The 24,206-nt window shown below is 35.6% G+C and overlaps 3 protein-coding genes across 7 annotated transcripts; 2 read left to right on the top strand and 1 right to left on the bottom strand.

Moving 5' to 3' along the window:
• The first annotated feature begins 246 nt into the window (after positions 1-246).
• Positions 247-3,023, top strand: LOC309504891 (phospholipase A and acyltransferase 3-like). 2 transcript variants are annotated; one of them, XM_082178179.1, is made up of 5 exons: positions 247-268; positions 447-492; positions 903-1,011; positions 1,149-1,417; positions 2,352-3,022. In XM_082178179.1, exons 2-5 carry the CDS (start codon positions 478-480, stop codon positions 2,463-2,465), a joined length of 507 nt encoding a protein of 168 aa, XP_082034305.1. In that variant the 5' UTR covers positions 247-268; positions 447-477; the 3' UTR covers positions 2,466-3,022. The 2 variants fall into 2 exon arrangements, with proteins under 2 accessions (XP_082034305.1, XP_082034306.1); XM_082178180.1 differs by lacking the exon at positions 247-268 and having other exon boundaries at positions 2,352-3,023.
• A 3,675-nt stretch (positions 3,024-6,698) lies between these two features.
• On the top strand, positions 6,699-10,737 carry rarres3l (retinoic acid receptor responder 3-like). 4 transcript variants are annotated; one of them, XM_082176791.1, is made up of 5 exons: positions 6,699-6,821; positions 7,040-7,079; positions 8,495-8,603; positions 8,750-9,018; positions 10,218-10,737. In XM_082176791.1, exons 2-5 carry the CDS (start codon positions 7,065-7,067, stop codon positions 10,341-10,343), a joined length of 519 nt encoding a protein of 172 aa, XP_082032917.1. In that variant the 5' UTR covers positions 6,699-6,821; positions 7,040-7,064; the 3' UTR covers positions 10,344-10,737. The 4 variants fall into 4 exon arrangements, with proteins under 4 accessions (XP_082032917.1, XP_082032918.1, XP_082032919.1 ...); XM_082176792.1 differs by having other exon boundaries at positions 6,737-6,821; positions 7,053-7,079; XM_082176793.1 differs by lacking the exon at positions 6,699-6,821 and adding an exon at positions 6,838-6,947.
• Positions 10,738-11,538: 801 nt separating this feature from the next.
• Positions 11,539-21,603, bottom strand: scyl1 (SCY1-like, kinase-like 1). The gene is made up of 18 exons (XM_082176789.1): positions 21,451-21,603; positions 20,499-20,639; positions 20,033-20,155; positions 19,727-19,947; positions 18,790-18,880; positions 18,507-18,662; positions 17,572-17,730; positions 17,331-17,438; positions 17,053-17,166; positions 16,661-16,816; positions 16,367-16,555; positions 16,028-16,103; positions 15,726-15,920; positions 15,010-15,128; positions 14,799-14,879; positions 13,123-13,464; positions 12,905-12,983; positions 11,539-12,775 (listed from the first exon to the last, which is right to left on the bottom strand). Exons 1-18 carry the CDS (start codon positions 21,556-21,558, stop codon positions 12,651-12,653), a joined length of 2,583 nt encoding a protein of 860 aa, XP_082032915.1. The 5' UTR covers positions 21,559-21,603; the 3' UTR covers positions 11,539-12,650.
• Positions 21,604-24,206: the final 2,603 nt, after the last annotated feature.

Raw genomic sequence — 24,206 nt, 5'->3', positions numbered from 1 at the left:
TGTCGTTTAGGAGAGCTCTTTAGTCTGAAACTGCAGCCTCTGATATTGCAGGAATATATTGGCCTCAACACCGAGTAAAAGTTTGTTTAACTATGTTATGATTAAAGAATTGTTAACACAGGCAGGGTCATTAGAAACTGGCTAACTAACTGTATAATCCTGGATTATTTTGTTGGATGTTCAACGCTGTTAGAACTTTATCCTACATGAATTTAAGACTACACGGTGTAGGCCTATTATATACGAATCCTATGTGATTTAATTTCCAGTAAGTGTTCCTTTGCGTTGGAATTTAAATAGTCACAAATGTGCTGCCCTCTCAAGTCATTTGATCAGTAACGTTAAACTACATCCGTAAATTCAACAGTAAAGAGTCGCTTAATTCTGATCAGATCCTCGGGTGGTGGAAACAATGTCTAAATGTCGTTGTTATATTTTTCCCATAGGAGTAAAAACAACAAGTTTGTCGAGGTTGCTATGGAATCTACAAAGGTAAGATGTCAAACACATCGGCTAAAGAGGTCTTTTAACTGAAACCTTAACATGAATTAAATGTAATATTAAATAGCAAATGGATTATTTTGGTGTTTTTTATTTTTTTTATTGATGAAATGCTTCAGTCCAGTTTTGTAATTATGTATGCTTATTTCTCAAGGTGTGTTTGTTACAGAGGAATTTTGCAACAGAGAGTATTAAAAACTGTTTAATAAAATGCAAATGAAAGAGCTACCTCTCTGAAACAAGCATAAGTCTTTGTGCAGATAGCCTACAAAGTTAACAAACCCTTCTTTTTATCTATTCACAAGTGCAATGGTATTGAGTTATTTTAGTTATACAGTGTGAGATCATTAAGAGGTTCTATTAAAATGTAACACAATATTACGCCTGATGTTGTCTCTTAGTATGATAAGAAGCCGGAGCCTGGAGACCTCATTGAAATCTTCCGAGGCACATATCAGCACTGGGCTATTTATGTTGGCGATGGTTTTGTGATTCACCTGGCACCACCCAGTGGGTTATTTACATGCTGCCTATTGAGTTGATCTTGAATTGAATCTAAAACATTCCATTTAAGTGACAACTTTTTAAACATGTAAAGGCTGCGCATTTTATATTTTGTTTTTACTTTTCCATTTCTTTCTCTATAGCTGAGCATGCTCAAGCTGGGGCCTACAGTATGATGTCAGTACTACAAGAGAAAGCCACAGTGAAGAAAGAAAAACTTTATAAAGTAGTTGGCAATGATGAATACCGTATCAACAACCTTCTGGATAAGGAATATGAGCCACGTCCCATTCATGCTATTCTACGGGATGCATACGGTCTTTTGGGTCGAGAACTTCCATATAGTGTTTTTACTTGGAACTGTGAGCACTTTGTTACGGAGCTAAGATACGGAAAGGCACGGTCCCGTCAGGTACGATTAGTTGACATGTTGAGATAATTCACACAAATAATAGTGTACCTGTATGTTAGTGAATTATAATGTACTCAGTGTGCTTGAAAGTTTGTGAAGCATTTAGAATTTTCTATATTTCTGCATAATTATGACCCACAAATCATCAGATTTTCACACTGAAGGTAGACAAAGAGAACCAATCAAACAAATGAGACAAAAATATTATACTTTTATGTATTCAGGAAAATGATCAAATATTACTTATCCGTGAGTGGCAAAGGTAGTCTATGTGAACCTCTAGGAATAGCAGTTCATTTGAAGGTGTTAATTTCCATCTGTTCCCTCTGAGGTTTTTTCACTCGATGGGATGACAATCAGGTGTTAGTGAGTGTCCTGTTTTATTTAAAGAACAAAGTCTGATCTTCACAACACGTGTTTGTGGAAGTGTATCATGGCACAAACAAAGGAGATTTCGGAGGACCTCAGAAAAAGATTTGTTGTTGCTCATCAAGCTGAGGTTAGACAATTGTCTCTAAAGAGTTTGGACTCCACAATCCACAGGGTCACACCAGATATACTAAACGCACTCACAGATATTTAATACTGAATCATTTTTTCTCAATACATAAATACATATTTTCATCTCATTTGTTTGATTGGGTTCTCTTTGTATACTTTTAGGACTCTGATGATGTTGGGGGTCATATTTATGCAGAAATACAGAAAATTCTAAAAGGTTCAGAAACTTTTAAGCACCACTGAACATGTCAAATTTTTTTTTTAAATCAGAGGATTACAGGACTGTATTATGGTAACATTTTTGACATTTATTTATTTATTATTAAAATACATTAAATATGATTTGGATTATGGTCACACAAGCTCTGTCTGCAGTTATCAGGAACTTATCACACAATCAATTAATATAGATACTTTCGGTTTATTCGTATAGGTGCGACAAGCGGTGGAGATTGGTGGTGCTGCAGTGGCTGGCTTTGGAATTATTGCTGCTGTTGCTGCTTTTGCTTATTTTGGTTCAAAAAACAAAGAAAAGCAGAAACACTGAGTCTTGGGAAATGAAGAACTGAAAGCACAATTGCGGAGGTCTTTTGGAAGTCAGTAAATTATTTGATGCATCTGATAGAAATAATTAAATTTAATGTAATAACTTGGCAGGCATAGTTGTATGAACACAATGTAAAGAATGTACAATCTGTGATGTTCAATAATAACTCAATAATAGTGCATTTTGTTTTTGATAATTTAGTTTCCTAATGAACTTTCAAGCACTTTTATAATATAATCCAAATGCAAAATATTTGACCAAATTAATCTTCAGACAAACTGCTGTGTTGCTATTTTTGTGCCAATAAATATTCGACCAAACATTTTTCATTGTGTAGGCTAATTCTTTTTCAAGTTGTGTGGTTTCATAAGACTCTTATTTTATTATTGTTCATATCAAGGTAGATTTTTTGTGCATGTGTATGTATACAGAAATTACAGAAACCAAACCCCACTGAAAATTTTGCACCAGCTCTCAAAAACATAATCACTGATTAACCAGAAAAACCGCAAACTAGCCCAAGCTTCCATTTAAAAAGGCTGAAACGAATCATTTCAGAACATAAGGTTTCCCTACCAATAAAGCTGATCCGTCAGTTTGACTGCATGAGCTGTCAATTTACCTTCATGATTTATTTTGAGACATCATGAGAATAACGTTATACTTGGTAGGCCTATTATTAACGTGACATAATATAACAAGAATATCTATGGCAAGAGCTCTTTTCAGTCGCTGCTTTCTTTTCCTCGTGATTATTTTCTTTTTTCCCTTTGCAATCCGCTGTAAAAGTAGGACAACATATACTGCACATTTGTGGTCTGTTCTCCCGAATTTAATTTACGATATATTCCATTAATAATTCACTGGAATGCACGAAGAATCTCGTTATTCTCCTCAAATCTCCTCAAAAAGTATCTTTCCAGGTTTGTTTTCACAGGTAAATGCAATTTATAATCAGTCAAAATGACGGAAATCACTGTGAAATAGTATCACGTAATGCTGAAGTTAATGAAAATGTTTGATTAAGGCAACATAATACAGATATATACAGTGATATTTAACCCGTCCGTTATTGCTGTGGAAAGACTCGCGCTTTTGGGGTTATTGGGGTCTGTTGAAACTGAAGTACCTTTGTTGATGCTTTTACATTTTAAATTTCCTTTTAATTTTCGATGGTTGAAGGGTGAGTATTAACGTATTGCGTTCATAGAGCGAGCCTTTTCACTGATTGTTTACAGCTTAACGGAAGTTACACCCATAAGCGTCATGGGTGTAGGCACCGAGTGCGCGACTTTGTTTTTGTTTCTTGTTATTATTCAATAAACACCCACACTCTCCGCAAGCCGACCCGTCCTCTTCCTTCCCCACATTGCTACAATATGTTTTGAGGTGTGGCGGTATGAATGTGCATTGTTTACAGGAATGCGCTTACAATATAATCTGAAGCAATGCAAAAATAAACTTTAAAAGTTACACTGTTTCAAAAGTCTAGCCATAAGACTTAAACACTAGGCTATACATGTTCACATGAGCTTAGTGTGATTAAAGATAACAAAATACAAACTGGGTTGTGACATTTTTTTTCTAACTAAACACAATGTTGGCCAAAAAAAACGTAGTATTATACTCCTTTGAAATGGGCAAAACGATTACACAACATAATGCTGATTTATAAGATGGTAAATGCTGACATAATTAGTGGTGTGTGCATGTGTGTCAAGTCCATGTAATGTCTTGCCAGCAGCCATATCACCCTGTAGCCCAAAACTGGTTCCTGAAGCTAAGCAGGGTTTAGCGTGGTCAGTACCTGAATGGGAGACCTTATGGGAAAACTGTTGCTGCTGGAAGAGGTGTTAGCAAGGCCAGCAGGGGGTGCTCACCCTATGGTTTGTCTGGGTCCTAATGCCCCGTATAGTAATGGGGACATTATACTGTCAAAGACCACTGTCCGTCGAATGAGACATTAAACCTAAGTCCTGACTCTACGTGGTCATTAAAAATCTCAGGATGTCCTTCGGTTTAACCCCGGCATCCTGGCCAAATTTGCCCATTGGCCTCTGTCCATTATGGCCTCCTAATCATCCCCATATACTGATTGGCTTCATCTCCTCTCCACCAATAAGCTGGTGTGTTTGAACACCAAGGTTGGACTTGGCCAGGTTCTGACTATAAACGGGAGTCTTCTCAAAACATCAAGATAATACGTTCTTTCTCTCAATGAGAGGACACTTTAATCAAACTGGAAAATAAGGCTTTAACAAAGAAATGGTCACTAAAACTATTGGTTCCAATGTGTCACTCATGCGACCTACTTGTCAGGGTATCCCAGAAAAACAGATGTATGTATTGACACATGTTAAAGAAGTCCATACTTCATTTCTGGAAGCTGGGCTAAATGAGCAAGCACTGTTACTGCATTCCTGGCATTTGAGCCAGACCCTCAGTCACCTCTCAGATATCAAATACAGACATTAGAGAATACACGAAAAGAACTTTCAGTAATCTCACTACGGTAACTTCTATAACAAAGTAAAATCTCATAATCCTAGAGAAGTCATTCAACTCATTTGATATTTAGAAGGAAAATATTGATTAATACCTTGATTATAATCACTCATTACATAAACATTGATGTAATGTTTATTATGTGTATTATGTAATGAATACTCATTACATATACATTGAAGTAGCAGTGGATTCCAGAATCCACCCCTTCAATGTAAATAAAGGTGACTTGACTTGCTTGACAACAATCAACTGGGTCAAGCTGACAAGGATACAAAAGGCTGTTTTTCGGTTTTGTCATTTTAAAACCAGTAGAACTTGCTATTGTCACCGTGTCATCAATCAAGGTAAACATTTTTAGACAGACTTGAAAACAATACACTGAAATGTACTATTAAATAGTAAATGGGTAAAATATAAGAATTGTATGCTGTTATACTGATGATGGGTTTTGAAATAGCCTATTTTTATTTTACTTTTCAATTACTTTTCAATAAATGAAGCATTAAACCATGTGGAATAGCAAAGTCCATATCAGTTGTTAACATTGAATATGCAACTTAGATATAATTCCTAATACATGTAGTAATGTATTAGGTTTACTCCATGTTAATCAATGAGTTATTTCGAAGCCACAGGAATACAGAGCTGTATTATGGTAAATTATTTGACATTTTCTCTCCCTTTGCATAGGCGCTAAAATCAGTTATTGGACTCATTCTTAGTAGTACTTTTTTAAAAATGATTCTTGGACTATGAAAACAGCATTGATCAAGAAAAGAGAAAGGCATCACTTCAAATTGTTGGACTTGTCATCCAGAGATTACTGTAGATGATGTGTGCCACTTGTGATGAAGATAGGGACAGATTCCAGTCACTGTCACAACATACAGAAATTTCAGCTGAGCAAAGAAATTTGAAGTTTACAGACTTTTTAAGATTTTGTTCATTTCCATGACTTATCATGCCTTATAATTAGTAATAAACTCCTTGATATTTAGAAATTATGACAACTGAATAAATGTTTTATTGGATAAAAACAAACTTTCTTCTCGTTTCTGCTTTACTTGAGGGAGCCAGAGAAAGTGTGGTTATTTGGGATGTAGCCTATACTTTATATTTTCTCTAACTGAAAACACAAGAATAAATATGCATTTTTAAAATACTACCAAAAAGTATTGTGATTTTGTGATTCTCAAAACATTTGGTAACTGGTAGATCATTTTTATTCAATTATTTACAGTCCTCTGCAATGCTATCCAGATCTCATGAAGCCCTACAGTGCACTGGGACCAGAATGCTGCTCAGTTGATTCTCAGTTTAAAACAGGAAAACAAAGGATATTATACTAATAAGACAATAGCCTATCTGTCAGCTACAAGGAAAACGTCATTTTGGATACACATATCGCCCTCTGCGGTTTAGGAGAGTTGTTATTGTCAAAATATCCAACATCGTCCTTGACAACATGGTGTTAGACGTTTGTTAGATGTTATGACAGTTGACTGTACATTTTTTATATTATTTATTCAATAAATTGTATTTAATAAGTCAATAACATTGACCATTGGTGCAGTATAATAAATATGTGTCTCCTAAAACGTACAAAAGCAGTATTCCTGATGAAAAAAAAAAAAACTCAGTAAAATTGTAGATAGCCATTAAAACAAAAAAAAAGATCGCTAAGGGCGTCATGATGCCTACGCTGAATGACCCTCACGCTGATTGGTCGAATTCGCTCTGTCAACAGTCACATCATCAGCTGATGAATAGCCTATTCTCTGATGTTATTTTTACTTCAGAGTCCAGACACAAATACACGGATTGGGGCTCATTGAAACATACATAATTGTAAGTATGATTTCTTAATTATTTAAGTGTTTCTTACGCACTCGAGTACGGAATGAAGATCGTGTTCAAAGCATGGATCGTAGAGAGCAAGCTGTTTGTTTATTGTTTAAGTGCATAAATTCAACGGTAAAGTATTCTTGTTATTGGATTACCAAACACTGATTTTAGCACCTGATGGAAACAGGATTTAAAATGTATTTGTTGTGTGTTTCTCCTAGGATTAGAGTATAGGTTGCCAATGCCATGGCTTCGACAAAGGTAAAAACAAATTTTTTTCCAATAATCCAAAACAAACGGAAGGAAAAAAGCAAATACATCATATTAGCGCTGTTATTGATGATGACGTAGTTTGATACTATTGCACAGTTTGGTAATAATGTGTGCTTATTGCTCAAGGTCCGTTACAGTGGAATTGGATTAATGCAATAGAGATAGGATTTTGTTTTCTAAAGCAACAGAATTAAGAGCTAACGTTAGATACATTTCTGAAACAAGAAGTAGGCTACGTAGACACATTTTAGGAAAAGTTAACAAAACCGCAGCAAGCACACTTTCACTTTCTTTTCTTTTTTTATCTCTTCAATCACAAGTGGGAAGCACTTTATTTTAATGGTCCCTTTACATTCTGTTGACTTTGCAAGCTCGTCTGGTTTCACACTCAAATTGACTCCATGAAACCTATTTTTGTTACTGGCTATGGTCAACGTAAGGCTGAATCATTTCTGTTAAGCTGTATTTAGAGATTTGATTATGTACCTTGTTTGTTTGTGTTGTGGAAGCATGATAATAATAAACAAATAAAAATTTAAAACTTGACTGTCGAATAGACTGTAAAAAAAATAGGTTGAACCCTGCAGTATTTGCGAGCATCTTAGGAATAGGCTACATCTTATATACGAATATATATATATACGATTTCGGGTTTGGCACCTCAGACAGCTGTCACATTTAACCGTGCCCCTTTCCGAACTAAACTGCCAGTGTAAAAACGCCCTTATTCGACCCTAACCCGCTCGGACCGCAGCAAACGAGCCCAGTGTAAAAGCACTAATGAGAGTTAGTGGGTTGCCAATCGTCCCGTATCTCCGTATTTGACACATAAAAGTCTTGTTCCGTATTGAACTGATACGGAACGCACTTTGTTCCGTATTTTTGAGAATCAATTCAGTGCAAATCCATGACAGATCACACATTTGATCAAATAAATGCAAACTTGGTGGGCATAAGAGACTGCTTTCAAAAACATTAAACAAGGAACACAAAACCTTCAGAATTCAGAATATAATGCATGTTGAAGAAAAAAACCATGAAAGGCTCTTTAAGTAATGCTAACCACAGAACTTATTTTACTCATAAGCACAAAACCAGTATCCTTGAAAAACATTTTAACTCCGTAAATTAGCCCAAATTGACATGATAACAGAACAGCTCTATTGGATGATCTTTCAGGTGAAGTGTGTAATAATTAGTGCACCGTTAAGTCACGTGGACATGTAGTCATCATAACGTTACTTATAGTCAACATAATGCGTTAAAGGGACCATCAAAATAAAGTGAAACCCACAAGTGCAATATCTGGTTATTTGAGTTTAAAAACAATATAATATATTATTGACAAGATAAATGGTCCTATCAAAATGTAACACAATATTACGCCTTATGTTGTCTCTTAGTATGATAAGAAGCCGGAGCCTGGAGACCTCATTGAAATCTTCCGAGGCACATATCAGCACTGGGCTATTTATGTTGGCGATGGTTTTGTGATTCACCTGGCACCACCCAGTGGGTTATTTACATGCTTTACATGCTGCCTATTGAGTTGATCTTGAATTGAATCTAAAACATTCCATTTAAGTGACAACTTTTTAAACATGTAAAGGCTGCACATTTTATATTTTGTTTTTACTTTTCCATTTCTTTCTCTATAGCTGAGCATGCTCAAGCTGGGGCCTACAGTATGATGTCAGTACTGTGTGACAAAGCCAAAGTGAAGAAAGAAGAACTGTCTGAAGTAGTGGGCAATGATGAATACCGTATCAACAACCTTCTGGATAAGAAATATGAGCCACGTCCCATTCTTGCTATTCTACGGGACGCAGAGGCTTTTTGGGGTCAAGAACTTCCATATTGTGCCTTTAGAGGGAACTGTGAGCACTTTGTTACGGAGTTGAGATACGGAAAGGCACATTCCCGCCAGGTACAGTTTGAACATTCAGATAATTCATAGATGTATGAATTGTAGTGCCTCATTAAGTTCTCTAAAATTTGCAGACTGTGTGTTGCTTTGGTCAGTTACCATTTTATTCACATTTGAGCTTTTCTATAGTAAACCTACATATTCACACTCAGTGTAACTATAATAACACTGAAGTGATTTTACTATGACTACAGAGAGAAGCAAGCACGCAACAGTGCTAGCTAGTAACTGATTACTTGTAATCTGGATTATGTAATCAGGTTTAAAAAATTAAGTACATGTAATTAGATTATATTACGTTTTAAAATGCCCGTAATCTGACTACAGTTATTTTTTTATTGATTACATGTTATTCACGCAATGGCAGTCAGTTATTCATGATTCATTGATTTTCTCCCAACTACTACTTTTTTATCTTTTACATATTCCTTTCTAAAAAAAGTCTACTGCTTCTATACATTCAGAAGTTCTTCCAGGTTTGTGGAATCGCACACACAGACCAGCCACTAGTCATGTGACTACTGAGACACACAGCATTTGATCACTGAAATCATTTCTATTTCATAACATTGCATATCTAATAAACTCCTGATGAACAGTTATTATCTGAATTATCACAGCGAGTCATTTAACCATGCATTACTGTCTTTGGAAGGCTTTTGTCTTTCAAACACATTAAAATGTACAAATTTGCATTGTTTTATTTGATTTATTTTTGTTTTATTTATGATTTAATTACTAAACAGCTTTTCATTATACTGTGCAAAGCCTGTTTTGTTGCGTTAAACTTAGCAATAAACAGTTGAAATTGCACTATAAACACAATATTTTAAAGAAGGATTTCATTAAACAAATAAAGGAGTGAAAAATTACTCGCCCTCTGCTTTGAAACAGACATCTGTTGGGCTGATATCTGTAAAAATGCACATTCAGCACGTGACAACTTCTTACGCAAATAAGACTGGGGGAGTTAGTAAGTCTGATTGGATTTATTTATTTATTTACTTAATAAAAATTCTAAATTTATTAAAATACCTACATTATATGCATATTTACTTTTGAGTTGAGCCCCGCATACTAGGCCATGATTACAGGGCTGTTTTATGGTAAAATATTTAATGTTGATTTAGGCAACAGTGATGGGCACTTAGCTTATCATACCGTGAATTAATATAAATGCTTTCTGTCCATTCTAATAGGTGTGTAAAGCGGTGGAGATTGGTGTTGGAGTTGGACTCGCTGCAGCAGCTATCTTTGGTGTTTGTGCTGTTGCTTCAGCCTTTCTTGGTTCAAAAGACAAAGAGAGAAAAAACAGTAAGGACTGAGAAATGCAGAAGTGAAAAGTGCAGTTGTCTTTGATAGGCCTTCGAGGCCTTTGAGATTTCAAGTCAGTAAATGTCTGTTGCATTTAATGTAAATAATGAAAACATTTAATGTAATAACTTGGCAGGCTTAGTTTTGTGAGCACAACTTAAAATATTCACAAACCAAACATAAGACAACTAAAAATTCCACCACAAAATATTGTTTGATAACAATAGTGTATTTCCCAACTGATAATTTTTTTTTAAATAATTGATTATTTTTTCTACTGGTTTCCTAATGACATTTCCAGCACTTTATCTGTATATTCAAAATGGCAAGCTAACTATTTGAACAAATCTATCCTAAAACAAACTGCCATATTTATATTTTTGTGCCATTAAATATTTGACTCTATATACTAGGTGTTTGTGTGTTTGTTTATTTTTACATTTTGTGGTGTTCTATACCAGCATATCTGAGTGAATAATATGCTATTAATCAAATCATTTCTGTACTTTCATGGTGCAAATCACAATTTACACTGGAGGTTTCTGTGTTGCTGGCCTGAATTTCATCCGCTCAGTGAGACCTTTGTTACCATTTCCTGGCAAATACCAAATTCTTGCAACAACTCAGCAGTGGGAGGCAATTGAACAACCAACATCAGTGACATCATTATTTGTTGAATATCTCAGTCCAGTGGAACAAATGAAAGGGATAGTTCACGAAAATTCTGTCATCATTTACTCGCCCTCAAGATGTTTCAACCTGTATGAATTTCTTTCTTCTGCTAAACATAAAAGATTATGTTTTGAAGAATAATGGGTTACCAGTTGATGGACCCCATTGACATACTTCAAAATATCTTATTTTGTGTTCAGAAGAAAGAAAGAAGGTTTGGAACATCTTGAAAGAAAAACTTTTGGGTGAACTAATCCATTAATGACTAAAATCATATAAAAAAATAATCTGGTATCAAGTCCCTCGTTTTATTTTATTTTCATACCATATATTTCTATAATCTTTTTTTTTTTTTACCCCCAAATTTTAATCACAGGGTTATGATAATAAATAAATAAAAATAAATCCCAGTTGTTCATTCCTGCATAAGGATTTTTAGGAATAATTTTAAAGATAGAAAAGATTTATACAAAATTTAGCCAATTAAATATCGGTTGAAGCTAAGGACAACATTTTTTTTCTAACTCTGGGAACTATTATTAAAATTCCTTTATTTCCAGATTTGACATGACTAGAAAATATGAATTGAACCAAATATGTAATCTAACACTTTCCCCCCACCATTTAGTAACTGCAAAATCTTAAGATTGTTCTATATTAAATCTGCACTTTCAGGGTGCCATCCCACCACTTACAAACAAACAAAAATAATCAAGGAGGTGCTGTCATCTTCCATAATGTATTTTGAAAGGCAACATCAGTTCAGTTAGACCTTTGTTATTATTTGCTGGACTAAATTCTGTGAAACATTGCAACTAAGTAACAAGATTGTGTACAGCACATCTCCAAAGACAGACTGTTCCTCTTTATCATCATAAATATGAAGCTGAATTTTACATGTGTGTTTATACAGTACATGAATTACCCCTTCTGAAAATATTGCACCAGATCTCACAGACTGTCTCATTTACTAAAAACAAAATCACTGCTGATTAGTTTATTTTTACAACATAAAAAGTGCCGCCTACTAGGAATGAAAAAGGCACAAACCAAAAATAACAGGAACATCCACCTCACCCCGTCGTATGGCAAATAAAGAAAAAAACGAAATGCCTATCATGAGTTGCAGTGTATTCTTCCAGTGAATTCTTTCTATGTTTTGAAAATATTCATCTGTGTTTATACATGCGCTAGTACTGACATTGTTCCACCTAGGATCATGATTAAGTTAACAGCATCTTTAAGTTTCTCTGCATCATCCATTTTCAAAAGTCCTCCAAGTCCACATTCAGGGCAAAGCAGTCCATATTTAATGTGTAATCAGTGTATATACATACAAAGATATCTAGGATTATATTGTTCAAATTTCCCTCGACTCCCAATACTTCTCAAAGCAGTGAGTTCATGCACACTCAGTAAACTATGATATCGTGTAATATAAAAATCATAGTACTGTGAGGAGAGTAAAGGAATATCATAGTTTATGGTGTCAGCTGTTCCCCAGAGAGAATTTCAGTTCTTCAAAGTTGCCCAACATACAGACAGCTGTGAGGCTCCTCCTCCTCTCTGACATCACGGAATGTTTCTTTAAAATCTCGCAGTCCTTTCATCTTCAAATAGTCAATGTTCTGCTGTACCTCGAGTGCTCAGTCCAGTTTGCGTGCGCCCAGTTTGAGAGGACCCTTTGCTGCCTTGCGCTCTGCCCGTTTGGCCTCCAGCTCCTTCCGCCTTTCTTCTCGTTTCTTCTTTGCCAACTCTGCTTTACTTAAACCTGAGGGAGCAAGAGAAAGTGTGGTTATTTGGGCTTTACTTTCAATTTTCTCTAACTGACAACAAGAATGAATCTGAATTTTTTTAATGCGCTTCAATGTGTAACCTGGCGAAACAAAATTACTCTGACCCTGATCTCCATCCAGTGACTCCCAGTTTTCTTCTGTTCCCCAGTCTCCTGCACTGTCTGCGTCCCAGCCATCAGACTTCTGTGGACCAAAAACACATCTTATTTCAGTGACCTGCAGGGATAAAACTGGGCTGGAACTATAATCTGGAGTTCCACCACCTTTAGCAAATTCACAATTAATGAAAATATGACCTATATCTCCTCCACCAGAGCCTTACCATAGTACTTCGTTGTGACACACTGGAGAACAGATCGGATGTTGCTGATTTTCCTTCTGCTGCATCCCAGTTATAATCGCTGGCCAATCGTACCCCTTCTTGCGCAGAGCTTAAGCTGGCACTCTTTGGAGCCCCAGTTGAGGATTTTTTTTTAGGTGTTGGGCTGAAACTCTCAGCTAGACCCCCTTCATCATCCCAGTCGTTTCCCCAGCCCTCATCAGCAGGTGAACTTTGACCCTGACCATCTGCATCTTTCTCGTTAGACCAGCTGTCGTCAGCATCCCAGCCTGAGCTCCAATCAGAACTCTGCTTCTTCACTGCCTCAGTGGACTTCCGGCCCACCTATGGAAAGATAACAAGTGTATAACAGATAATAACAAAATACATTATTATAAAATTTGAATAAATTGTATTTTTTTAATGTTAATTGTCAGCATTATATTGCAATGCACAAACGCATATATATAAACATCAGGGGTGTAACAATACACGTATTCGTAACAAACCGAACGGTGCGACCAAAGTTTTGTTAGCCGTCGCGCTGGTGCGACCACCACAACATTGCCCAACATCAAATGGCAAACGTAATGAAAGCGGAACGAAACTGCGCTTCACGGACCATTTATCAGTTTGGACCAATGTCAGTGCAACGCGAGCCGATCTTGATCAAGGGACACTGTTACTACACAGCGCTAAGAGATCCAGTAAATAAAGCATTTGAATTCGCCACAGAAGTAATGACATCGTTGCGAGATCTAGTGAGAAGCATTCAAATTTCTCCATTATTAACCGTAGACCTCTATAAGATCAAACAGCGCTGACACGGAAACCAGGAGAAACATTGTGCCATGAATGAACTAGTTATATGCTTTAAGTCCACAAATCAGCAACATTCACCATGGATTTGATGTAGTTACACTAACTGTAACCATGGAAGTTTGGCATGAATAGTAAAATGCGTTCAAGTATGTCACATCTTTTTCCAGCACTTCAAAACTCAAATATTATCAAATTTAAATGTTATTTTTAATGTGATGACCAAAACCTTATTTATTTATCCTTCAAAGATAGATTACCCCCATTTATAAAACTAAAAAGTAAAAAAAATGTAGGAAAACTCACACTTATTTACAAATAAAAAAGACATTAAATTACCATTGTAACCAATATGTGACCGCTATTTCTACTCCCAAATATAAATTTTTTAATCGTTTTGCTTTTGAATTATTATTTCGACATTATGAATGAAAATGCTGGAAAAAAACCTTAAAATTTTAGCACAAGCACACTGAGTTCCATATAAAAAAAATTAAAAATCTTTTCTTTGTTTATAACTACTACTGCAATATTACATTTCATTTTTTTTATAAGGAGCTGTTTTTGTTTTATATGCTGCTAAGAAGACACCCCAGAAGATGGGTCAAGTATAGCTCCATCATTGTTCAAAGTAAAAAAAAATCATACTTTATGATGTTAGATTTAATAAATAAAAACATTTTAAAATCAAGGAAATTTCTCTGGCATTTCTTTCTTTTTGCTGAATCGAAAACGTACCGAACTGTGACACCACTGTGACATATCGAACCGAACCGTGAATTTTGTGAACCGTTACACCCCTAATAAACACACGTTTTTCAATGTCAGTAAATACTAGATATGCATGTGAAATCACCTACATTGCTTTTCTTCTGTGTTGAGGACATTGCCGACCAATCAGAATGCAAATCGTCTGGATCTGTTTGTACTTTCTCTGGATCCTGTAGGCACACAGATAAGGAATTATTCAAATTTCTCAGTATTCATGTGTATGCTAACTTTTCATAGTATAAAAGGTCAAGTACTGAAAAAAACACTAGACTTTGCAGAATTTGAATAACCATCAGTCACCTCAAGGCTTCCCCAATCTTCATCATCCCACCGTTCTCCAACTGGCTCCACTGTTTCCTCATTCGATGTCTCTGATTTGATCCTACATGCATTGGAAGTCTGTGCTCTCATTTCTGGGCCTAAAAGGAGTTGATGAGATGATAACTCGGCACCTCTCATTTCAATGTTTATTTTTAAAACTTTTTTAAATGAATTTGGCTGATTTGTAAAAAATTAACATTGCACGAAAAAGCTGTTTGCTAGGCTGAAAACTAGGTTATAAAATATCTGCAATTAACCATTTTTAAATCTGAAATTGAAATCTCTTTTTTTAAAAAGTGATTAATGAATTTTGCAAATCACACTTCAATATATCAGCATAAAGAGATTTTTTTTGTAAAAATCCAAATCATAGCACTTTTTGCATACATAAATATGTGCAAACCTTATTTTAAAATCTCAGAATGCATTATTTTTTGTAAATGTAAATTTGTTCAAACGTTTTGTGGCAACTGGTTATAGAACTCACTTTCTTCTAATTCAATATTTACTTCCTTGATAATCTTCATTCCACTTTCTTTATCACACTAGCTGCGTCTCATTTTGAAGGCTGCGCCCTCCGCAGGTCACGCTTTTCTGAATTGAGACATCCTTGATGACCTATGCAGCCAAAAAATGCGACCTTCAGAGGCCACAGTCTTCGAAATGAGACAAAGCTTTTTTTTCTTGTTGCACACCTTTGTTTTCATTATTTGTGGTTACTGGTCCAGCAGTAGGTAGAGATGGGGTGCTGTTTTCAGCAGGCGGTGCTTCCGAACCAGCCGGAGCATTTCGGATGAGTTTGGAGGTTAGAGATGAGACACCTGTTACCGCCCATCCTGCCCATGTAGCAGCTGAGGCTCCTGTCTGCGCTGACGCAGACACATCCTTCTCTGCAATTGAACCATTTAATTACATTAACATTACATCATTTGAGATAACTGAAAATTTGCATTTTAGTGAACAATCCCTTTAAGATAAGGGACAACACATGCTATACCTATTTCAGTTAGTTTAGAAGGGTCTTCAGAAACCGTCTCCAGCTTACTGAGGAAACTTTTTATGGCTTTGAATGCCTACAGGACAAAAAACACTTTAGAAATTGTAATTTTTAAAAATTATGAAAATATTTGTGTGTAGTTACAGTATATATACACATTTTATTTAAAAATATGAGGGATGCAATTTGTAATTTTCCCTTACTTTATGGAAATTAAACATTTGTTGTATATTTCTGTGTGGATCAAGTTTGTGGGAATTTTATAGACTAAACCACAGAACATATAAATAGATACTGTGTCATTGTGTACCTCAACTCCTGCTGTGCATTTTTCTTTACCTGATCTCTGACGTTTTTGTCTGGATCCACAGTCAGTGTGCACAGTGTGGGCAGGACACGATTGGAGCTTTCAGCCACACTATAGTACTGATGTGTGGCAGCGAATCCTAGCACGCCTGCTGCACGTGAGGCAGGAAACGGATCTTTAGTTGCCCGTGAGAATGCAGATATTAATACACGCTGGCGCATCTGAGGGAAAAAAAAAACACAAAGGAAAAACAACACAAGATTGTCATTTAGAGAAAAAAATATGCCTGAACAAATAGAAGATTATGGGTTGTTAGTTGAAGTTACCCCAGCATTGAGGTAGGGGGCAATTTTGCCCAGGCAAACAGTGGTGTTGCAGCGGATGGGGCCCTGATCGTCCCGGGCCTGCAGTCGTGCAAAGTGACGCATCAACTCTTGATTTAAATTGGCCTCGTTCAGTTTAGGGGCCAACAGAAGCATGGACTACGGGAACGAGAGAAATTAAAAAGTAAAGTAATTAAAAAACATATTAAAGACTAATAAGCATGGCACTAGTAATGCAAAGGACATGGGTTCAATTCCCAGGGAAAGCATGAGCTTAAATGAAAAGTAAGTTGCTTTGGATAAATCATTTAAATGCATTAATGTAAATGTATGCAACTATCAATTACACTGACTGAGTGTCAAAACACTGGAGAGAAGACAGAGCATACAAATACCTTTACAGTCTGCTCTCGAATGGCAGGGTTTGTGTCAGTGAAACCATGAACCACATGTGGAAAAATCTGCGAGTTAACTGCTGCTTCATTCAAGTACTGAATAAACTGCTCCATCTGATAAAAGGAGTGACAAGAGACACACAAAAAAGAATGAATTCATTCAGAATAGTGAAAGTGTGTATGAAAGAGTCAGAGAGTTGGGATTAGACTTTGGGATGACTAAACTGTAATGCAGAAACTCTTACAAAATCTACAAAAAGCATTGAAGTCGTGTATACCTGCTGTAGCAATCGTATCCTCATGGCACGGTCAGTAGAAGAGAACATCTTCACTATGACTGGGATGATTTTCTGCTGGTACTCCTCAGCTGACAAATACTTTCCTACCTACCACAAACAAAATATCGCTTTAACGGTATTAAAAGAACTTGCTGCTTATCGCCCGTAGGGATTCCAACCTTCTCGTTACATAATGTACAACATGGGTAAGAGTCAATGAAATACCAAAAATGTTTATCACCTTAAATAGTGGTGTAAGAACGACAGCGCCAGCATTGCCAAACTCAAAGGCTGTAAGGAGTTGAGGCAGCACTTTATGTTTACAGAAATCTTCAGGGAAAGAATCGAGATTCTCACTCAGGTCCTGGAAAAACTGCTGCTTCTCTGCAGGTTCTTTAATCTACATGAACACACACACACACACACACACACACACACACACACAAACAAACAAACAAGCATTTAGGTATTTATCTGATGTAAATTTACAATTTTAAATATATTATAATATTAAAAGTATTAATGAAAATACATAAAACAATGCAAAGCAATACACACAAAAACAGCAAAGTAGTCTGATCATTCAATACATCATTTGCAACCTTTACACTTGTAACACGCAATAAGAGAATATCTGAATTATTCCTTTTACAAAGACTAAAAGATCACCAAACAAAGTCTGGGGTCAGTAAGATTTTCTTAAAAAGCTTAAATCGTTTATTCAGCAAGAATGCATTAAATTGATCAAAAGTGTCAGTAAACATTTATAATGTTGCAAAAGATTTCGATTTCAAATAAATGCTGTTCTTTTGAACTTTCTATTCCATTAAAGAATCCTAAAAATGTATCAGTTTCCACAAATATATGAAGCAGTACAGGCAATTTCAACATTGATCATAATTATAATAATAATAATAAATGTTTCTTGAGCACCAAATGAGCATATTAGAATGATTTCTGAAGGAAGTTGAAGTTTGCCATTAGATTTTAATCAAATTTACTTTTTAACTGTGATAACATTTCACAATACTAATGTATTTTCAGCTTTGGTGATCACAAGAGACTTCTTTCAAAAACATAAAAAATATTACCTACCCAAAACTTTTGAACGACAGTGCAATGCAACACAATACAGGATCACAGAGAGTAAGCTGAATACATAACAGATTTAAATACCTGTATCTCTTCCAGAAACAGACAGCTCTCCACAAAGCTGTTGTTCATAAAGCCTCCAGAAGATCTACAGTTCAGTAGGAACCGAGCAGGGTTGGGACGAATCTTTGGGTTTGCTCCCACTAACTCACAGTAATGCGGCACTAACTGCTTTGGAATCTGTGAGAGGTAAACAAGGTGGTTTAAAAAGACTCTGAGGATACATACCTTTTAATCTGTTTGTCATAATACAAACTACTGAACTAAGCTATATTGCAGTTAACACTGATCAAAATTGATCTGGTACCTTGCCCAGAGATCGTAACGAGGAGGCACGTGGTAAAGTTCCATTAAATACTTCCCAAATGAGACAACCGAGACGCCACACATCCCCTGTCCTGAGATCATAAAGAAATGCACAACAATGAGCTATGGCTGATTACAAATGCATTTTTTTCCCTGAACATTTTAGGTCCAGTACCAGAGGCTAGGGTGGCACAGAAATCTTCATTATTCAAGCATAAAACATTAGTTCAACTATAAAGTACTGGACTGTTTCAGTACCTAAAACACAACTGAATACAATTAATTGTACTCAATTGTAATTGAAGTAGTGGTAGAATACATCAAGAAATACTGAGTGAATTTTACTTTTGTTTTTGACTAGCAGATCCATTTCAAAAACTGAATTATTAACACTCAATTGGTCGCCAAAATAAATTAACTGCAACAATTCAATCTAAATTAAACTCATTACAAAGGGGAAAATGTGTTCTCTTTTGAATCCCCATGTGCAACAATGTGAATATGATAAATGTGACAGCTCATAAAACAAATACCAGAATGTAAATTTTATATACACATCAATTAAACATTTCCATTTGTACTCTGCCAACTTGCGCAAAATGGAGCCTGTTTTCAAGTACAATGAAAAGGACTCGCATTGAAATCTGACAACTACTGCCTCATAAATTTTGTTTCTAAAAGCTCAAATCATAAAAAAAAAAAAAAAAATTCAGGCTGGACCAACCAATGCATGTGCAGACATAAGCACGTGTCTCAAATAGCGTGCTGCACTTTCTCCCATTCATAGTAATGAGTGCACTATCTTATGTATCTAAAGTCTTTGAAGTCAAGTCAGAAAATGTTCTGCATTCAGAAAATGTAAAAAGCCTACAGGGAATAGTGGGGCTGAAAATGAATAAAGAACTAGAAAACAAGAGTTTTCTCCTTGTACAAGTTACCATTTTTCTCCGCCACTGCCGGGGCTCTCTGGGGGATCATATCTCTCCATGTCAGGGTTGATCACTTTAGGTGGCGGTAAGGTGACAGTATCTCCCTGGTCAGAGCTCACATGATCCAACCCTCCAAGCTTCCATTCACCAGCACGGTCCACAAAGACGGCCCACATGCCCAAGTTATTATGGTTGAGATGGCAGTCGTTCACCAAGAAGCTCAGCGCTTTCTGATGGGAAAGGAGTGACAGCAAACTGTACAATTGAACTAATAAATGAAAGATTTTTAGTCAATGCATTTACTTCAAAACTAACCACAATTTGATGAAGGCCCCATGACACCTCTAAATCACTGGCACCAGTTTTCTCCGCCTGGACCTTCAGGTGTGCAGCCAGAGGGGTCACTGGCTCTGTGACGATGTACAAGCTTTTCTCGGTCTGACGTCCAACAGGAAAAAAAACAGTTTTAATAAAGAGTTGTAATAAAAATGCCTTTTCAATAATTACAATTAGGATCAATCTAAAATGTAAAAGGATTGTGTAAAATCTCCCACTAACATTAAGTGTCTAAAATTATTCTAAATATTTTATCCGGGATTATTTCTTATAATGAGAGTCTATTAGTGATAAGGGACTACATTCACAAAAAGCTCACCTCAACCTGAATAATCAAGATGAAATGAGAGCACAAGAAAAGATGAGGCATTGTTTGAAGAGAACAACCTTCCTATGATTCACAATCACACTGATAAACTTCATTTCATCCATACAAGGTCCTTACCTCCAACCCATCTACGTAGGACAAGATGTTGGGATGTCTGAGAGTTTTTGTGCGTTTGAAAGCCGCTTTGGCAAGCTGTGTCTGCTCCTCCGTTCCCTGTGATACCTCATACACAAAGACTGACACCAGCTCACCAGTGGTCTGGAATTAAAAAGGGGGTACAAGTTAGGTTAAGTTACAACTCACCTGTATACTGCAAGGAAGAACAGTGCAATTTAGGAAAATTTGCACAACCAGAATGTCCTGATTGACTAGTTTTTAAATAAACCAAGCCGCTAATACAGCCTTTAATCAACAATATTGTATGCCATCCTGATGATTGAACTGTCATTATAATGTTTAACAGAATATGATCAATAGTTAGGCCTATTTATGCATAAGCAATCTTAGTAAATGAAAAATCTAACACATGTATTGATATAATATGCCAGTAATTCTGGTAAAGGATGATTAAAGTTATTAATATGGCATGTCAGGACACGTGTACAGTAAACACTAACACTGCAGCTTTTTTTGCTATCATACATCATTATACGAGTGATGGCAGTGTAATTATCGATACACATAAAAAGTATCACATAAATAAATTAATGCACACCATTGTGCTTGGTACCACAATAATATTTCAGCTTTTTAATGTGGCAGCAGTTTTCTGTTGACGTGGCCACAGCAATGTTACGTACTCTGTTGAAAGGATGACTCAATAAACCCATTTTTCTGTATTTAATAGTCTTATTATCTAATCCATATGCACCAAATGATACTGAGCCATGAACATGAAAACATACAAGCTTACGAAGAAGTCAAATGTGTTTTTGAGCAGCTACTTCGCCTTTGCTGTTTTATTCGCTCATGCGCAATGCTGAGCGGGATGTAGCTAAACTTTAGACCGAGGATTAAGCGGCCCGCTGCGACACTATATGCTTTATATTAATGTGTCAAGTCACTTTACCTTGCGCTTTCCCCGACTAAGGGTCCATATGCCTGACTTTTCTTGGCTTTCTGGTAAAATGTCATAGTTGAAGTCTTTGATAGGATCCCGTGCGAAAAAGGACCACATCCTTCCCCGTCAGTCCAGCACACGGTGTTGCTGTAGGACGGACAGCGAACCAATAGAGGGCGCAACTGTTCCGACAACCGAGAGAATCCGCCAAACAAATGTCACATGACCCTGAATCCTCCTGAGCTCACTGTGTGCTATGCTATGGTGCTCTGCTGAGTTCAGAACCGCATGCTAGCCTACTAGTAAGAGCAGTATACTAGTATGCGGTCCTGAATTCAGCACGTTTATTTTGTACGTGCATCCTTATTATCTTGTTCTAGTAATTATAAATACTAATGTTGGCATGAATTCCATTAAAATGTATAATGTTATTTGAGCCAAGAGTCTAATTCCAACAAAGTGTTTTCTCTAGCACTTGTTTTTTGTTGTTTTCTATTAAATTAGAATATTTTTCTTTCGAATAATATAATAAATATAATAATAAAATTCATACATCATATTTTTGCGATAGCTATTGGGTAAGACTGAACACAATAAAACCACACTGGAACATTCAGACAAGAACTATACAATCAAGTTTAAATGTATTCCCTGAAATCGAAATCTGTATTTTTAATATAATTTTGTACAATGTTTGACTTAATACTGTTACGCATTACCTTTTACATTAAAACTTTTACAAAACAGAACAAATTTCGCTGGCAGATAGTGGAGGTTAAGAAAATGTGGCATCATAAAGAAATACAAAAGTCACACTATGTATTTGTTAGAATATTTATTGAACCCAGACACAGATGTACAGTTTTGAGACTTCAGCAATGTGATATATCTCAATGCAGTGGACCGTTTGTAATAATCAGGTCAAAATGATAAATTAATTGTGGCGAACTAGGTTACACTTTATTTTCAGGTGTACATGTTACAGTGTACCAGTAATTATGCAATCAAGTACCGAGTAATAATGTACTTACTATAGGGTTAAGCTAAACAGGGGTTAGTTTAGGATTAGTTGCATGTAATTATGCATAATTTATAGTTATTACTACACTAATGTAACATGTGTAACAAGGACACTGTAAAATAATGTTGTTGTGAAAGGTAGAAAAACCCTTTCAGTTGCATCCTTAGGCTGTAAAGAGTCTTTACACAGTATTTAGTAAATACTACTAAAAAGTTTGAAAGTAGAACAGTATTTAAATGACGATATTAAAGTTTTCGTCTGAGAAAGAATGTGAACGCAGTGCTAAAGAAAGTGAAAAGAACGTGTGAGTAAATGAGGGAGAAAAGAAAGTTAAAGGAAAGTTGATAGATGGAAGTCGTAAGAAGATTGAAGGTTAAAAGAAGGTTGAAAGATTTAAGTCTTAAGGGAATCCTTTGAAGGAAAGATCTATAAAAACATTCTTTTTTTTATTTTTAAAAGTACTGTATTTTATTTTTCTAAACTGTTTTAATTATTCTTATTTCTTTTTATTATTTTAATTTCTTCTATGTAAAGCACTTTGAATTGCCATTGTGTATGAAATGTGCTATATAAATAAACTTGCCTTACTAAAATATTAGTTTATATTATAAAAACTGTACTATAAAATATATATTTATATTATAATAACTAATATTAATTAATATTTATAAAAATACATTTATTTATATTTTATAAATACATGTATTTCTGTATAGTAAATACATTTACATAGTATTCAATTCACATTTATTTGTATAGCGCTTTTCACAATACACATGCATTTTCTGTAAAGCTGCTTTGAAAATGAGTCCACATTACAATTTAGAGTGATCTGTTACAAGTGTCTAAGATATGCATTTCAGAAATGTACATGTACAAATCAGTTATCTAAAAATGTATTAAAACAATGTAATAATTCAAGGCAGAATCAATGAGCTCATTGAAGTCATGAATACTTGTTTGTTAAATGATTATGACAGAAAATTATAGCATTGGTAGTGTTGATTCAGAGCTATTCTAGTAGTTGTTGGTCATTGTTTTAATACAGCATTTCAGAAATACCATATTGCAACACTTAGTTACCTACAGTATAAAATTAAACATTAGGAAGAATTGATTTGAGTACTGATCATGAACTTGGATGACCAAAATTGAAGGTGACAAAACATTAGGCCATTAGCAATATTCTTTATTATTTCACAAACAAACAAGACTTACAACAATTTGACACTTAAAATATTTAGATTTTAGTAGCAAAATCAACACAATAAAACCAGACTTAAATGAACTAAAACTACACATTATATACACCAAAAAGTATCGTTTGAGCAGAGGTTAGAAAGCAAAGACGCCGCAGGGAATTGAACCCCGTCCTGAGAATCAGGAGTGCCTCCACCGGAGTCTTTTGCTTTTTTTCTTATGAGGTTAAAAAAGCAAAACCTGAAGGAACAATCCTAAGATTGTTCCTCAGGAAAAGAAAAACCTCAAACCTGCTGCTCTACAATACTCTGGTCTTGAACGGATCTTCTTCTTTAGCCTGAAACTACACAAAAGACTGCAGGTTTCCCTCCCAAATCCCCAGATAAACTCTTCAAAACATCCCAAATCCCCAGATAAACTCTTCAAAACATCCAAAATGCCATTGATATTACTGTAGTCATTTTGTCCTCAATACAAAATCTAAATTTTAATATGCTTCTACTTGGAAGATCAAATCTGACCAGTGAGGTCTTGAACAAGGCTG

This window comes from Leuciscus leuciscus (assembly GCF_965113295.1).
Source record: "Leuciscus leuciscus genome assembly, chromosome: 8".
NCBI classification, from domain to species: domain Eukaryota; kingdom Metazoa; phylum Chordata; class Actinopteri; order Cypriniformes; family Leuciscidae; genus Leuciscus; species Leuciscus leuciscus.
The sequence above is the reverse complement of the archived record's forward strand: the minus strand, read 5'-3'. Positions and strand labels throughout refer to the sequence as shown.